The sequence below is a fragment of the Colossoma macropomum genome, unplaced genomic scaffold (genome assembly GCF_904425465.1).
Source record: "Colossoma macropomum unplaced genomic scaffold, Colossoma_macropomum, whole genome shotgun sequence".
Lineage (NCBI taxonomy): Eukaryota > Metazoa > Chordata > Actinopteri > Characiformes > Serrasalmidae > Colossoma > Colossoma macropomum.
Genome location: NW_023494785.1, coordinates 12,015,621 through 12,033,041, shown reverse-complemented (window position 1 = coordinate 12,033,041; position 17,421 = coordinate 12,015,621). Strand labels below are relative to the sequence as shown.

General features: G+C 39.7%; 3 protein-coding genes across 4 annotated transcripts in view; 1 reads left to right on the top strand and 2 right to left on the bottom strand.

The window, feature by feature from the left end:
* LOC118816332 (piezo-type mechanosensitive ion channel component 2) overlaps positions 1 to 3,118 on the top strand; it is a 144,086-nt gene extending 140,968 nt beyond the window's left edge. For both annotated transcript variants that reach the window (XM_036582860.1, XM_036582857.1), the window contains exons 51-52: positions 874 to 1,087; positions 2,111 to 3,118. In XM_036582860.1, coding sequence (XP_036438753.1) covers positions 874 to 1,087; positions 2,111 to 2,363 — 467 coding nt within the window. In that variant the 3' untranslated portion in view covers positions 2,364 to 3,118. The remainder of the gene's footprint in view (positions 1 to 873; positions 1,088 to 2,110) is intronic.
* A 122-nt stretch (positions 3,119 to 3,240) lies between these two features.
* On the bottom strand, positions 3,241 to 10,033 carry napga (N-ethylmaleimide-sensitive factor attachment protein, gamma a). The gene is made up of 11 exons (XM_036582862.1): positions 9,856 to 10,033; positions 9,421 to 9,488; positions 9,200 to 9,284; positions 8,086 to 8,103; positions 7,974 to 8,004; positions 7,581 to 7,690; positions 7,335 to 7,401; positions 7,136 to 7,206; positions 6,960 to 7,038; positions 6,666 to 6,875; positions 3,241 to 5,027 (listed from the first exon to the last, which is right to left on the bottom strand). The coding sequence occupies exons 1-11, from the start codon at positions 9,906 to 9,908 to the stop codon at positions 4,881 to 4,883; spliced, it is 939 nt and encodes a 312-aa protein (XP_036438755.1). The 5' UTR covers positions 9,909 to 10,033; the 3' UTR covers positions 3,241 to 4,880.
* A 3,211-nt stretch (positions 10,034 to 13,244) lies between these two features.
* Positions 13,245 to 17,421, bottom strand: part of si:dkey-192l18.9 (F-box/LRR-repeat protein 7) — a 37,150-nt gene continuing 32,973 nt past the window's right edge. Inside the window, exon 4 of the mRNA XM_036582848.1 lies at positions 13,245 to 15,815. Coding sequence (XP_036438741.1) covers positions 15,079 to 15,815 — 737 coding nt within the window. The 3' untranslated portion in view covers positions 13,245 to 15,078. The remainder of the gene's footprint in view (positions 15,816 to 17,421) is intronic.

Here is a 17,421-nt window from a genome sequence, read left to right as displayed (position 1 = left end):
AATAAAGCATGGGTGACATGCTTCTGTCCCTCTGTCCCTAAATGCAGTGAAGAACATTTTGAAATCATTTTAGACTTTTATTTCATGAGAAATCAAAGAGAGAAAGTTGAATATCCAGAGAATGTCTAATATAAATCTAACTTGGAGTTCCCTCACATATCTGGGCAACATCCCCGCACATCTGTCCTCCTTCATCTCAGTGTGGAAAAGGCTAGAATTAACTTGCTGTGTTGATTGGTGAGGTTTTTTGCTCAGTTTCTGTGTACTTTTGAGTCATTCTGAACTAAAATGAAAAAAAAATGTTTTCTAGTTTTAATTATTATTAATAATTATAATTTTCACCACTGGAAAAAAATAGCTTTTATTAAGTCATGATCATGACAAAGTTTCCCATAATTATGACTTGCTATCTAATAATAATAATATCCTATCTCATAATTTTGACTTACTATCTCATAATAATGAGATTGCATCTCAATCATGACTAAATATTATAATTATGACTTAGCAGCTCATAGTAATAACTTACTGTCATAATTATGACTTTCTCATAATTGACATTCTTTTATAATTATGACTTAGTATCTCATAATTCTGAATTGTTTTCTCATTATTGTGAAATAGTAAATCATTATTATGAGATACTATATGGTCTTTTTTGTGGGGTGGAAACGGATTTCCATAGGCCTGAACCAGTGATACAAGGACCCAACACTTCACTTTTTGTTTCATTTTGAGTCTGTTTTTTGCGTCACGCATCTGCAGCAATTTACTTCTGTCTGATTTACGGAGCGCAACAAAACCCTTCTTTTTCAGTGCATCTGGCATTCGTGCTTTGAAGAGATTAACCATGCTCTGTTTTCCTCATTGCAGAGGACGGTTATGAGAACATCCTTTTGGACCTGGAGCGGACCAACAACAGCAGCGGTGAAATCCAGGAGTGGTGGATTGTCGACCAGCCGTCAGAGGGGAAGACCCACATGAGATGCGGGGCGAGGGAGGGGCAGAAGAAGGAGGCTGGACTGCAGCTGTATGTCTTCAGTGATAAAGTTAGTCCTCCCAGTCTGGGCTTCCTCGCTGGCTATGGGTAAGAGGCAAAACATTGTCAGAGAGATATACACTGTATGAAAATAAAACTCAAATATCAAATATGAGGTTGTAGTCAGTTAAATCTCAATTCTAACAAATCACTGTTTGTTCAAAGAACTAAATTTCTGCTCTCATATTCTTAAAACATTATGTTGTCAAAGATGTCTTATTTTTGAACCAGTTATTTGAGTGCAAACCACCATCCTTGAAAACAGAATTTGATAACACTTATTTGAAGGCTACCTGCACAGAAACTTCATAGCACGTGTAAGCATTGAATATCACCTGAGGAAAAGCAGAAATCCCTTTTCTCTATTTCTACATCAATAACAAAAGTACAAAATTATGTGCTTTTAAATGTACTTTTTTTAAATGGACTCTCACTGGGGTGGTACCTTCAAGGACACATCTCAGGACCTTTAGTCAGGGAACATAATTGTACCATAATCCATTGAAATATATTTTCTAAGTTGTATCGACTCCACACACCCCGTCTCATCTCCATTTTTTTTTATTGTTCTGTTTTCAAACTTTAGGTTATAAAAAGGTACAAATACATACTTTCCACCTGGGAGAAACCTACTTAAGTTACACAACTGGACTTAAAACCACTGTTGTACCTTTGAGGGAACATTTGTTTGTACCTTGATAAACGAGAAATGTACCTGCACAGAACCTTTATTTCTAACAGTGTAGAAATCAGTAGAAAATGTACTGCGATTTTCTGTTATAAATGGAACAAATGTGCAGCATAAAACATCTTGTCACTGGCATAAACTGTTCATAAATACTCAAGTATCACCTCATAAACATATTATTCAATGAAAGTGTTACAAAGCCCCTATGTAGGTAGATTCATATAAAGAGTTATCCAGAATTTCTTTTTACTTAAAATACTGCACTGGGAAAAATTCCATGTTAACTTCTGCCTGAATTTTTTTCACGTAGGCTGATCATTTTGTATGATTCTGATTTAACTGATTTAAACTGAACAAGTCATCCCCACCCTTCTACCTTGCAGTATAATGGGCCTGTATGCCTCTGTGGTGTTGGTGATCGGAAAGTTTGTGCGTGAATTCTTCAGCGGCATCTCACACTCCATCATGTTCGAGGAGCTGCCCTGTGTGGACCGCATCCTCAAACTGTGCACAGACATTTTCCTCGTCCGAGAGACTGGAGAGCTGGAGTTGGAGGAAGACCTGTACGCCAAGCTCATCTTCCTCTACCGCTCACCTGAGACCATGATCAAGTGGACCAGGGAGAAGACTAAATGAGCCACAGAAGCTTACAGGGAACAAGAAGGCGGTGAGAGAGGACGGACACACCTGCCGAAGCTGCAGTGCAGAAGAGCGTGTCCACATATTCAGTGCGTTTGTAAGCTTGTGAATAAGAAAAGGCCTCCCTACAGGGGTCCCACTGCCTTCAGCAACGTGACATGCAGGCGTAGCTGTTCTACAGTATATGTACGTTATGTACTAACCTGAACCTGAAAAGCCAGTGGATTAGGGGAGTGTAGCAGCTGCCAGGGACTTGAATGAGAGAGGCTGGCTTCAGGGCTCAGCTGTACTCTACTGCCCCCTCTCTGCTACAAGCCTCTCAGATGAAATGCATTGATCCATGGGTTGTGCAATATGCTGTCCTGGGAGCTGGCTGTAAACACAAGCAGTGGAAGAAAAGGCACAGCAACTGACAGACACTAGCCACTTTTGACTTGAGACAAAATGATTTTCCTGATTCTGGAAGTGCTTGGGTTCTTCAAAAGATTGAGTGTGACATTCCACATGGGATTATGGTCTATGTTTGCTTAATGTTGTCGATTGTGCAGAGAACGAATACAAAAGAACCAGATGTGACCGCATTCTCAAGAAAAGACTCATCTCGTCAAAGCAGCATTCAGAGTTTGTTCTTCCACACGGGCCAGGGAATAGCCACAGCATGGAGAATTGGGTTCTTCCCTACTGTTAGGGAATGCTCTGCAGAGTTGGATGTAATTCAGTGATCTAAGCATAAAGCACATTTTGGAAACCCACAGCATGTTGTCTATGTGTTAATAATTGTGTCCGTCAATGACAAGTAGTAGTTAACGATAATCGTTATCATAAGCTGGGAAAGGGATCATTGCTAAAAAACATACATGCAGACAAGCAAGAATATTTTAGGTAAGGTTTTTGTTTTATGGTAGAATTTTGTTAGGGCCAAGAAAGTGTTGCAAACTTTTAGTGAATATATTGATTACAGCTGCTACATGTTGGATCATTTGCATGCAATTCAGAAACTTTATGAAACATTACGGAACATCTGGTGCACACATCACAGAGCACAAGTCATAATTAAAGTGGGAAATACAGCATGAGAGATATTTACAAAATATGTAACAAACAACATTCTCTAATCCTAGCAAACTAAGTCTATTAAACTCAGTAAATCTACTTCAAATAGAACTTGTTCCCTGAAATTTCAATGCGCACATTTTTTAAAAAACACTACAGAAGGCATATCCGCGTACAGCCAGCAATGTTAAGGCATTTCATGCACTTTTGCATATCATGTAGCTATTTAAGAAACTTTTTGATATAGCCTGCGGTTTCAAAATAAATTATTATAATAAGTAATTAATAGGTTATTTTGCAATAATACTTCATGCATTCCCTTTAACTACTTCTACTTTAAATTTTCAGGCACAAGTGTGTCTGAAGTATGAAGTAAACCAGTATTAAGCTTTGAAACTTCTTTACATCTGAAAGTGAATACATGACAAATCACTGTGTCTTATATCTTTGCACACCTATTCATTTTGCTCAGAAAGTAAAACAATAATGAAAAAAAAAAATGTCTAATAATCATGAAATCATGAAGAATTCATATAAATCAAACTTCCTCACACAACATTTCACCAAAATCAATAATACAGGTCCCATTAAATAAGAGCCTTCTGATTTAGTGTGTAACAACTGAATAACATCTTCAAACACTATAACAGTGCTATTATAAGTATATGTAAGAATTACGTCTTAAATCGAGAACAGTACTTTAGTTTGGATCCTATATATGTCTACATGATATGTACTTTAATGTCATTATGAATACTTACATCCAGATATGACAGCATTATGTATGTTTTTAAATTATAATTCTTATACTTCTGTAGGATCATTTCTTTAATCATGTATTATGTTTAGAGCCACACCAACCTTTCCTGGCCAATTTTAAGTCAGGAAAATGATGTCAAAAGTGTGTGACAATTCAAAATCATCACTGTGATGACTAAATACAGCAAAATCATGCTTATGCCTAGGCTAAATGTTCCTAGGCTGAAGGCATTAGGCATGGCCATGTTCGGTGCTAATATTTGGTAAGGCAGTTCAGCCATGCTAAGGAATGGAGAAAGTGCCCTCCAGTAAGTGGGAAAAAGGCGCAGAGTGGAAGCCATCCTTTCATGCTGACCTACAACCAGATACCCATACTGACAACCTTAAAGCTTCAATCAAGAATTGCGACAACTGGAACGCTAGTTTTTTATGCTGTAGCTACTGAGACATTCAATTAACACCAATGCTAAATGCTACAGGACAGTTCAGTTCTTGCACACCACACCCACTGCACTATTATGTTTGCCCTCAGAGCTAATTCTGGGATGGCTGCGGTATCACTGGCAAATTCTGATTGAGCTTTAAAGGTAAATAAAAAAGCATAAATAAAACGACATGTTTGCAACAGCTGATGTACAGTACTGGAAAATGTCTTCCTGTGGCTGAGGAAGGACACTGGTCTGGGGTCAGCAATCAAAGCAATTAACAGAGTCCTCCTGCGTAATCATCCTCCTCTTCCTCAGGCCCAGCAGCCCCACTATTCACTCCTCCATCTCCAGGAGCAGCAACAGCAGCTTTCTTCTTCTTTCCTCCTCCAGGCACATTCAAAGAGAGAGCCAGCTTAGCGTACTGGAAACAATTAAGAAAGAACTGGCTTTAAGGTCTTGATTAGCAGATTTAGAACTACAAATTTTCAAGCAGGAATGGACCAGTTGAGGTATGGGTGCAACAGTCAGTTTTAACACTCATTATATGACTTTTCCATGTGGGAAGATTTTGTGTTTAGGCAATACTAAATATCCATAAAATCTGACAGAGGGTAAGATCATGTACCCTACTAGAGCAAAGGCAGCTTTCTGAAAGACTGGGACACTGGAACTAAAACATAGGGAATCAGGAGATCTATAAATTATGTAATTACATTGAGGATACACTATATGTCCAAGAGTTGGACACGCCCTTCTAATTTTGGATTTCTACTACTCAAAGGTGCACCTATTGCTAACACATGCGTTCAAATGCACATACACAGCTTGTGCTTGGATAAACTGGGCTGTAAAGCAGAGGAAACGTGTTCTCTGGAGTGATGAAGCTCCATACTATATCTCTGGGATGAGTTGTAGTGACATTTGTGATCAAGAACTAATCTTAAATCAGTATCTGGCCTCACTAATGCTCTTGTGGCTGAATGCAATCATATCCTCACAGCAATATTCCAACTTCTAAAGTAAAGCCTTCTCTGAAGCGTAGAGGCTGTTACTGCAGCAAAGAGGGAGTCTCCCTATTAAGACCCTTGATTTCAGAAAACACATGAAAAGAGCAGGTGTCTATAGTCTTTTGGACATATAGTATTTTGGTGTGTAAAGCAGATTTAGGAAACGTATGCACACTTTCTGCTGTACTTACTTTGAATCTATTTTATAGAATTAATCTACAAACCACTAGGTTTAAGTAGAGTACAACAGGACAGTCGGGCAGCCAGGGTATTGGAAGTACTGTTGACAAAATGCCATACCTGCCAGTCCCTTAAGAGATGAATTTGAAGAGGCATGACAGCAGGTGAAGAAACACTGAGTAAATTCAGCAAAACTTTGCCTTATTTCACATGATTATAACCCTGATGACAACCCTGGATTTCTGCCTCTAAGATTAAGTCCAAAACTATGCCCTATTCACTATACAGGGCATGACTGTGGGAGTCTACAACTCCAACTGGTTAATTTCTGCCATTACTAGTGCTGTAACAGTGCATGGCAATAGACATGGAATACTCATGAGGCTCTGTGTGGTTTCGCCATTTAATGCAGAATATAACTAGTGTCTCAGACAGAGAAGCAAACCCATGTAAGATTAGCGCACAAAATCGTTTATCACAAAAACATTTATTTAATCATGAATCAACAGCTTGCCGCAGTCGTGGCATTTATGAGCTACTGATGAATAGTAAATATAACTTTAGAACTTTAGAATGAAGAACTTTCAGCAGCCCATCATTACATACAAGATTTTGTCAATGTATATGGTCGAATAGTTTTTAGTCATATAATTATGAATACGTTAGTGTCGTCAGCCTCTCGGTTTAAACAAAAGAGAGTTCTGACTTAGGTAAGTTTAATATGTTTTGGTGCCATTTTCTTCATATACACTCTTATGCCTGACCCCAACTATCAGTACTACCAGGTGCTGAAGTACTAATATCGGCTCTGGATTCAAACTGGGATTTGCTGAGGCAACATTAGTCAATGGAGATGAGAGTAAAGAACTTACGTCATTGTCCATGTATCTGAACAGCGGTGAGTTACACACAAGGGACACCTGGTCTTCGTCTTGCTGGTCATAGCCCTGTAAGAGCTGTTCCAAGGCAACACAGTCCTCACTCCCACTGAACCCTGGGATACTGTAGCTCTCCCGAACACACTTGTCAGCTGCTACAAAATCTCCTCTATGTAGGTGGACCAGCACCTGTGCAATAGTTTTCTGAACAAAAGAGAACAAAATAAATGACACATCATGATACACTTAATCAAATTAGAGTATTCATTTGAGTAAACTGAGAGGTACCTTAAAACACGTTGGGTAATTCTCTATGTCTCTATACATGTTCTTCTCTTTCTGGAGTGACACTGCTGCCTCATCAAACCTTAGAGGGGGTGGGGGGGAGACAACCTCTTAATTAGTACAAAAACAAACATTATATGGCCCATAGTCTCATACACTGAAAAGGGGGCAAGCTTTACTTCTTTTGTCTGACGAGAAGTCGGGACGCTTTGCCAAGCAGCTCCACAGCCTGTCGCAATCGTTCCTCATTCTGAAAAAGAATACATTTATGACACAGTGGCCACCGCAGAACAGGCCAAATAAAACCCAAAAACTGCCAGTAGTGGTGCTGTTAAAGAGCAAAGTTAATTTCTTGCCAGATAATATCCAGGCACTCACCTCAAACACTGATGCGGCTCTCTGATAGAGATCCACAGCTTTGGATAAATCCACAGGTTCTATCAATCTGTCAATTATAGTTATAATAGTTATAACTATTACTTTGAAAGTTTCAAATATCACAAAAATGGTAAAGCATTCTACATGCAACGTAAAAAAAACAAAACAAAATAACCTATACGATGTATTATGGTAATACAAATATTTAATAAAACTGAACTGGCATGTTTTTTTTTAACAACTTACTTTCCTGCTCTGTCAAGAGCCATGGCAGCAGTATCTGGTGTACCATTCTCTACATACATCATACTGGCTTTCTCTACGTACTGAACTGCCTCTGGTAGTCTTTGCATGTCCTACATAAGCAAAAGACAAATTTCATAATATTAATATTTGCTGGCATTTGGTTATATTTCCAAAGAGCTAACATTACAGTTATGTTTTATGCAAAGAAACCAGTCAAAAGTCAACAGCATGTAGGGACAGTTCAGTATCACCAAGTCACACACAACAAAAGTCCTTCCCAATGCAATTCATACTCCTGTAGACTTTACAAAAGCAATTAGCGCACCAGCGGTAGTACTATAATATTGTTTTGATAATGTGTACAGAAAGCACATTTTTGTCACCATCTCTCACCTTCAGCATCATACCTGCTTGTTCGAGGGCTCTGTAAAGGAAATTTATCGGGTTAGTATGAACTCCACATTAAAATACACTGTTACAGTATTACTGCATCAAGGCTACTCACTTTGCAGCATGGAAAAATCTGCAGCATGACTTAAGGTAAAACAGCTTGCATCAGTACAATGGTTATTAGTCAAGACTGTGCCAAAGCTATTACCAAGGCACACAATGTGTCCCGAAGTTTGTAAACAATGGCTTAGCCAACACATCTTCTGAAATCATGGGTATTAGTAGGGATTTTGCTCGTGTTTGCTACACTAACAGTATCTATGCTTCTGAGAACACTTTACACTTTACACTTTATTCAGCTACAAGAGCTTTAGTGAGGTCAGGTTCTGATGTTGGATGATTGGTTCTGGATCTGATTTTATAAAAATGCCACTTCAGCTCATTCTGAAGGTATTTAATAGAGCTCCATCACTACAGAGAAACCAGTTCAACTGCTCTGCACCCAATGCTGGGGTTCTTTATACCTCTCTAGCTGATGCTTTGCATTGGAAATGGTGCCCTGAGGCTCAAGTGCAGCTGCTCCAGAGTGTCCCACTCTATTAGCAATGCTGTTCTATGGAGATTAGATAACCTGAGTGCGCCGAACTGAAGGCCTGTGTCAGCAATGGGCAGAGTTCGGATGCAACGGAATACAAGTCTTATGGAATATATATTCAGAATACAGAAGTATCTGTATTCAGTCCATGTTACACGGCAGTATTCAGAATACAGACTCTTTAAGTTTTACAAAATAAAAAACAATCTTCGAAAAAGACATCATAACTTGTTTGTTAAGTATTTTAAAATAAGTGCAGCATGGCAAATATGCTCTACAGAGGACCGCAATTACTGAATACTTCACAAATACTTAAGTTCTTGCTAAAGCCTGAGTAAATAAGTTTTTCCCATGTACCTCATCAACATGTATTCTAAACGCATTCTGAATATTTTACTTTTGTGTATTGTAATGGAACATGTTACTGAACATGTTGCATTTCTGACAGTGTGTTCAGTATTCAGACCACTATTTTTTAAAAACTATTTTGCCCAACTCTGGCAACCACAAGTGCACCTTGAAGTAGCTGCCTTCACTAATTAGAAGGGGTGTCTGGAAACTCCTGGATGTACAGCGTGGTTCACATTACACAGCCACTACTTCTACAGAAAGGCAGTAATCAGGGAAAGGATACGATCTGTTGTTGGTGTGGGCCTCAGCCTCCTGCAGGTAAGCATCTTTCGCCTCTTCAAGTTGTTTGGCGTTTTTGAAAGCGACAGCTGAAAGTGAACAGACACGTATCTTACATTTAAATGCAAGACAAACACAATGCATCTCCAGCCATCCTAGTTACATATCCACAAAAATAAACTATCCAGTAGAAGATGATGCCTTGACTTTTAACGTTAACGTTACCTGCTTTCGCATATTCCGACGCAGCGCTGTCATAATCCGGCTTCCACTTCATAAAACTCGTCTTTAGGCTGAAAAATGAACGGAAAGGTCTCAACAACTGATGTATTCTGTAACTTGGCTATTACTCTTCGTAAAAAAAACAGATTAGCATTGCTGTGCTGAACCGAGATATGTTGTTATATTTATAACTATATTTTGAACCCGTCGTGGTAATACGAGGAATGTAAGAGCGACTAATGTCGGTGTCTGTGTGCTGATGTACTGACTGATGTTAAAAACCCTTATAAATGTTATTTTTCGATGAAAAGCGACCTCAGTCTAATGTTATGGTAAATGTCACTAACTAGCCAGGTAGCTAGGTTAGCTAGCTAGCTTGTTTGCTAACGTCATATGCTGTCAGAGTAGCTAACGTAAACAGCGGCCGGCAAAACTTACTATTTTTCAGCCTTGGCAATGTGCTCATGAGCTTCATTTATCTTCTGAGCCATGTTTCGGGCTCTTTTAGTCTTAAGTAGTTAAACGGCTGTAATGTTTGGTAGAGAAACAGGAGGCTGACTGGCTTTGTTGTTGTCGTGTTCAGTGCCGGGTCGGTAAGTTAACTCGTCCTCTCTGCGGTCTCTGCTGCTGTTAGAGCTCCGTGACTGCTGCCGCCTACTGTACAGTACAGCCGGAGTCATTTAAAGGGCCCATTAGTGGAAAAATCACATTTTATTTGCTATTTAAGAGTTTTACGTAGCTAATATGTAAACATTTTCGTGGTACCCCACATACAAAGGAAATAACTGTATATATGATTTTCAAAATGTGTATCATAATTTCGAAATATTTTCATATCTGGCATAAATGTAAACATATGTATTACATATACAAATACACTGACTGGCCACTTTTTTCAGTACATCTGCTTCTTTCTATACTGTATTAGCCCCACTTACATATAGGTGTAGCTCTACAATTACGGACTCTGCAGACTTTGTTACCCCCCTTCACCCTGTTCTTCAGTGGTCAGGACCCCCGCAGAGCCACATCACTGCAGTGACACTGTTTGTTTGTTAAGTGGCATGTTAGTGTGATGGCATATTAGTGTTTGTTGCGCTGGTATGAGTGGATCAAACACAACAGTGCTGCTGGAGATTTTAAACACTGTGTCCACTCACTGTCCACTCTATTAGACACTCGTTGGTCCACCTTAAGTAGCTTATCTGTTGCTGCACAGTTTGTTTTGGTCATCTTTTAGTCCTTCGTCAGTGGTCACAGGATGCTGCCCATATGACAATTACAAACTGTATGTAGTCCAGACTGTAGACTGACATGGTGGTGGCATGTTAGTGTGTGTTGCACTGGTCTGGGTTGATCAGACACAGCAGTGCTGCTGGGGTTTTTAAACACCTCAGTGTCGCTGCTGTACTGAGAATAGTCCACTAACCAAAAATATCCAGCCAACAGCGTCCTGTGGGCAGCGTCCTGTGACCACTGATGAAAGACTAGTGGATGACCAACACAAACTGTGCAGCACCAGATGAGCTATTGTCTCTGACTTTACATCTACAAGGTGGACTGACAAGGTAGAAGTGTCTAATAGAGTGGACAGTGAGTGGACACAGTGTTTAAAAACTCCAGCAGCACTGCTGTGTCTGATCCACTCATACCAGCACAACACACACTAACACACCACCACCACATCAGTGTTACTGGAGTGCTGAGAATGATCCAGCACTCAAATAGTACCTGCTCTGTGAGGGTCCATGGGGGTCCTGACCACTGAAGAACAGGGTAAAAGGGGGCTAACAAAGTATGCAGAGAAACAGATGGACTACAGTCTGTAATTGTAGAACTACAAAGTGAACCTATATAGTAAGCGGAGCTGATAAAATGGACAATGAATGTAGAAACAAGGAGGTGGTCATAATGAAGTGTCTTGTCCATGTATGTATATACACAAAATATATGTACAATGTACTAAGACATCATATATATTGAGATATTGTATATTGCTCATATTTTGAATATTAAGAAATATAGTCGCTATCCACAATAAAAAAATAAATAATAAATCTCCTTTTTTAGATTTTTATTTTACTACATCATTTAAGCACAACAGCACCTTTACATTTCATGATCAATGGACCAATAGAAATGCTCCAAACTTACTTGGAATAAAATCTCTTTACATGATCTACTAGTGCTGAAGATGATTTCTAGTGATTAACAAAGGGAGTATTTCACAAAACAGGATTTTGTTAGTAAACTAGATAATTTAAGCCAAATGCTAAACTCCCTAATCGGAAACAACTTTGCTCCTATTGGACAGACTGGCTTAAGGTACGGCTGACTGTAAAACTGTGCTTTGTGAAATGGATAGATATTGCATTGAAGTGTAGATATTTTCCTTCTAGAAAGGTTGAAATTAAAGGTTTAGTTTGTCAAAAAAGAGAAAGAAATGTAAAAAAAAATCTAATTCACACAATAAACCTCTTACCCCACAATACTACTCTGTACTGATCAGCCTAGACTTGGGTGGCATCTGGAGTGATTTCTGCTTCTTTAGTTTTGTACTCCACGCGACCCAGAAGGATAAGCGGCTTAGAAAATGTGTGTGTGTGTGTGTGTGTGTGTGTGTGTGTAGTTTTTCACTGGAGCTGTGAAGCTAATGTAGCTAACAAGTAATGAAATCTTTTTCTCCACCAATTAGCACTGTGCAAACTGCAAACCTTAACCTCAAACACTTATTACAAACCATGTTATAACAAATAGACTTATTTTCAAATATGCTTTTATCTATAAAAACTGACAAAATATGGACAAAATTGGGGTCTGCACCAATCAAGGCCAAACCTTTGAAAACCCAGTTCTGGAAAGATTTAAACCAAGTCATATCACAAACCACTTGTTTTATTCAGTGATATGCAGTGACGTGGCTTCTTTATTAGTTGTGCTTGACTTATCAGGTAGCCTACACCTACTGTGTACCCCTGTAAGTACAGTAATATGGTTTTATGGTTAACATTTAAAGATTGAAACTCATGTTCTTCTGCTACACAAGGAATATAAATGAAGTAAAGATTTTTGACTGACAGTAATGTCAACATTTGGCCACAAAGTAAAGAATTAACGTGTTATTTTAGTGACAAAAACTGTGTATATTCTTGGTCTCTCTCAGCTTGTTTCCTCTCAAAAGAGGAGGCTGACCTGCTAAGTGTTCAGTGGTGATGACATGTTACTGCAATTCTCCATTCTGCCAAATGCCATGCATTTTTTTTTGTGTGATGTTTCTGTTATTTTGTCCATCTCAATATGTATGTCCTCAAGGACACATGAAATTAAAAAAAAGGTTTGTCTTATTCTACATGTTCCTGCCTTTCATTTTCTGACACGACGAGGTTTTCCATCACCAATGATCCAAATTTATTCTAAATATTATGTCTCCAAAATCCATATGGCTCCAATCAACTCTTCGTATCTTGAGAGTCCATCTAGACAGGAGCGGTTTGAGACCAACAGAGGGCAGCACTGAAGACAGAACACAAAATCAGGCTCAGAGCCAGCGATTCTCTCGCAGTTGATCTGCAAGAACCTGGCAAGAACTTCCTGGCAATGAAGCACTATTGTTTTATTCTCTGGTTCGGAGGGAGTGCGTGCTCTGAGTTAGAGATACGAAACACAGTTGGTTCACAATGTTAGATGTATCATGTTGCTTAAGAAACGTACCTCTAGCCAGAGGAACGCAGTGAGGGCTGCAGTTGTGGTGTGAGGGAGGAACAGAAAACTGTACACACTGCAGCCTTTGATGGAGTTTTCTGAAATAAGATGAACCCCATGTTTTGTTTATCAGCTTGCTGTTTGTACAGCAATTGGGATATTTATAATTGTGTTCAAATACGTACTTTGGAAACGAAAAAAGTCAAATGTTTAAGGGATGTTAAATAAGTAGCCCTTTATTTGTAGCAGCACTGCTTTTTTCATGTATCATTTCTTCAAACCAACCCCCAGATAACTGTTCCCTTATTCTCTATTCCCGTTATCATTAGTGGCTATTTAACCAAAGTTACGTTTATACAGCTACATAAAGATGACACTTTTCAATACATTGATAGTGATTGTCATGGATTGTCAAAGATAGACTTTTAAAGTGCAAGTACCCACATAAAACACATCATTATACAGGCACTAGAAGGACAAAAGAACAGACATGCTCTCAAATACCCTTAAAGCCGTGTTTCTCAACCATGCTCTAAGAGTCCTATGCTGCACCTGTTGGCGTTCCCTCTGTTCCAACACACCTGATTCAACTATTTCAAATATGTGTTAAAGCAGGCAGACAATGAACTGTGCAGGGCAGAGGTTGAGAACCAGCGTCTTAAAACTTGGATTAAAAAAGGCAATGAAGTAAGTGGTAATGCTGCAGATCCAGCATGAGTCAGTTCAGTATTACAATTAAAAATTATGGAGATACACCATCTTCTGTCCTAGACAGACATATTAGACTGTTGTTTGAATACCAGCTTATATAGTAATGTAACCCTTTTGTCTGATAAATACTTTTACGCACATATTGGCAAGGACTGCATAACTACTAACAGAGGCACATATTGCACGCAAAGTAATCTTAAGCTCTATTTGAGCGGGATTAGTTCTATCGGAGAAGGCTCAGTACTATAAATTTTGTTGATTTAGTTGATTTGAGTGACCAATTTGTACAGGATGAGGTATCTAATTAGTACAGACAGGTGTTTAAAAATATTTAAAAATAATAAGAACATGGTGCATGGCCATTAGCGTGCAAAGAAACAAGCCTACTATTACTAATGAGTTTGGGTTCAGCCAGTCAGAGAGAACAAATAACTTTGGAATTATTAATTGTCAGACTTGTAAAAAATCCAGATTTTATCCAGATTTGCACTAGACTGAAATAAAAGTCAGTAATCACTTAAAATCCACAGATTTTTCAAAAATTCTGCATAATTAAATGGTTAAGATGTAAACAGAGTCATTCAGAGTGGTTTGATGTGAAATGCTCTGTTGCTAAGAAACTTACCGAGTCAGAGTTGTTCAGTGGCAGTGATACGAACCAGACATCTTAAGAGTTTAACGCCTCTAAAATCTACATTGCAGAAAATTATTACATGAAATGGTTACAAATACGCTGCCTGATGTCTGAGACATAGATTGACAGTAGTTTGGAGATGGGTCTAAAACTTTTTTTTTAAAATACCTTCATGGCAGAGAGGTATATATTCGCTGTTGTAAAGCAAAATAATCCCCAAAGTTATTTTTTCATCATCAGCATTACATATAAAATGAAGACTCACGTTCACTGGTCATTTTTTTCAAAACTAAATAAAATTGCGTTGTAGAAATTATGACCGTGGGTTCCTATCAACCCCACTATAAAGAAATCTCAGTTGATAAGTGTCTCTTCAATGTACCACTTCACATCAGACCACTCTGAATGATTTGGTTTACATCTCTATGACTGAATTATAGAGAACATCTGAAATCATTGGAATTCTCTTTTGAATTATAGCATCTCCCCAGATGAAACTAATCCAGCTCTAATAGTGCTTTATACATCATATAAATTCCACAGCAACTGACCATAAAGCTGCGGCTAAGTGAAATTATCCGCTTGTCAGAACAGAACAGTTCACTGCCCTGCACTCAGTAAAAGGCCGGGATGGTGTGTTCAATCACACAGCGTCTGCAGTGGCGTCGGACCAGTCGCAGTGCCTCCGGGGGCACCTCACACTCCTGTACATTAAGCATCTGCAGTTCAGGGCAACCTGAAGCCAGTGCCCTCAGCCCTCTCCCAGTTATGCTTTCACAGCCTCTCAGACTGAGTCTCCGGAGCCCCAGGCAGCAGTGCGCCAAAACCTCCAGCCCCATGTCCGACACCAGTGGGCAGCGGCCCACGTCCAACGAACGCAGCCTGGGGCAGCTGCGGGCCAGGTGGCCCAAGCCTTGGTCTGTGAGCCCCTCACAGCCCCGTGCGTTCAAGTAGCGGAGCCTGGGGCAGTAGCGGGCCACATAACGCAGGCCAACATCAGTAATGCGTGTGCAGTGGGCCACGCTCAGATAGCGCAGACGGCCCTCCAGGCGCGCCACCTCACGCAGGCCGAAGTCACCCATCAGCCGGCAGTCACTGAGGCTGAGCTCACGCAGGGCGGGGCAGTGCAGGGCCAGCTGACGCAGGGCCTCGTCTGTCAGCCGGCTGCAGCGCCGCAGATACAGGTGCGTGAGGCGGGGGCAATGTGACACGATGGCACGCAGACCCTCGTCCTCCAGAGAGACGCAGTCACTCATGTCCAGGTAGCGCAGGCCGATCTGCTGGCCATGAATCGGGGAGAGCTGCACTGAGGTCTCCTGGGTCAGGCTAATGCAGGTCACTTTGGGGCAGCCTGAAAGACAAGAAAACGGTTACAAGTTTCAAGTGGCTCATCTAAATTCTTCATCTAAGTTTTGAGCACTCCATTAAAAGACCCATATGACAGAGTTTTGCTTGCTTTTCTGAAATTGATGTACTGTGTAAACACTGGTAATGCACCATTCAAAAAGTCCATACATAAAAACTAGCTTGTGTTGAATTCATAATGGTTGTGATGTCACAACTGTGGACATGACTGCACATTCAGCCTATATATATATCAGTCTTAAAGGCACAATAAAGTACAGCTTAAAATAAAGTTGGTGTGTAAAACAAAAAAGTCATTAGCAGACTAATGGAATAATAAAATGTAAAAAAAAGAAAAAAAGAAAAATAAGGCCTTTTAACCTCTATAATAGTTAGTTTGCATTATCTTTCCATGTAGTTACATAATAATAAGCCTTAATATGTAACAAGGCTGGGAATTTAAGGGTTTAACTCAGGGGTGTCCATCTTATCTGAGAGGGCCAGTGTAGCTGCAGGTTTTCACTCCAAACAAGCTGGAGCACACCGTCTCCACTTGTTTAATCAGTTCATCTCAGTCTTCAAACGTTTGATCAGGTGATCTCCTGCTTTGTTGGAATTTCATACTAAGGCGTATTATTCAGTAACTACAGGGACTTCAATGCAAACTGGCTGAGCTATTCTTAGGTTATAGAAGTGTGTGATAAAGATTTACGCCTGTGGGCCCTCACCATTTAAGGGGTTAAGACTGATGTTTTTGTTTTTTTTTGTTTTTTTTTGTGATACATTTTGCACATGGATGAGAAAAAGTGTATATTTATATGAGCATGAGGCTGTGTTTAAGGTTGCTACTGTATCCTAAGAGTGTTAAAACATTTTAGCCGTTCTTGGTTGAGGTCACACTTTAGATTTTTCAGGGATTTAAAGGATTTTTTGCTTTTTTAAAATCCACAGACCAAAAGCTCAGTATGTCCAGGGCATCCGATGTGCTTCCTGTTCCTCCAATTGTGCCAAAGGATCAGATTGGTGGGATGGAGCCTTGCCATTAATAAAACACACCAAAAGAAAAGGTTATGTGTCTTTTAAAGCTCCAACATCTTGGCTCATGTTTAACTTCTGCTTGTGAACTCTGGGTGAAAAACATAAATACACTGGGGAAAAGTCAAAGCAAAATAAAAAGAAGTGCAGAGCAAAATTTCATATCAAAGGAAATGTTCCAGTGTCTGCTTTCCTCCCATGTGAAGTGATATGCCTTTTTTCACTCTGTCTCAGCACGTACAACCACAACAAATAAAGGCTATTTATGACAAAGGATTTACTTCCTTTTCTGAATGGTCCAACATTAGCTTTGCCCACCAAAGACTTTTCAAGTGTGTCAGTCCATTAATGAAAGCAGCAGACCGACCCTTCCACTCTCCTTGAGGTTCTGACTCTGAGAACAAGGCAGACCTCTCCATCCCCCAGGGGGAACTGTAGGACTGGCAGTAATCCCCCCATTCTGTAATGCTTTTCCCAGCTTTCCCAGAAAAGCAGCACTGCGATGAATTACTCTCCCAGCAAATCCACAAACTTACATGGCAGCATGATGTATGATGGCAGCTATTCCGCAATATAAA

Coding starts and splice junctions, on each gene's coding strand:
- napga (XM_036582862.1), bottom strand. CDS start 9,908: ATGGCTCAGAAGATAAATGAAGCTCATGAGCACATTGCCAAGGCTGAA. Junction 9,285..9,420: donor GTCGGAATATGCGAAAGCAG/GTAACGTTAACG, acceptor GTTCACTTTCAG/CTGTCGCTTTCAAAAACGCC. Junction 5,028..6,665: donor TCAGATACATGGACAATGAC/GTAAGTTCTTTA, acceptor AATTGTTTCCAG/TACGCTAAGCTGGCTCTCTC.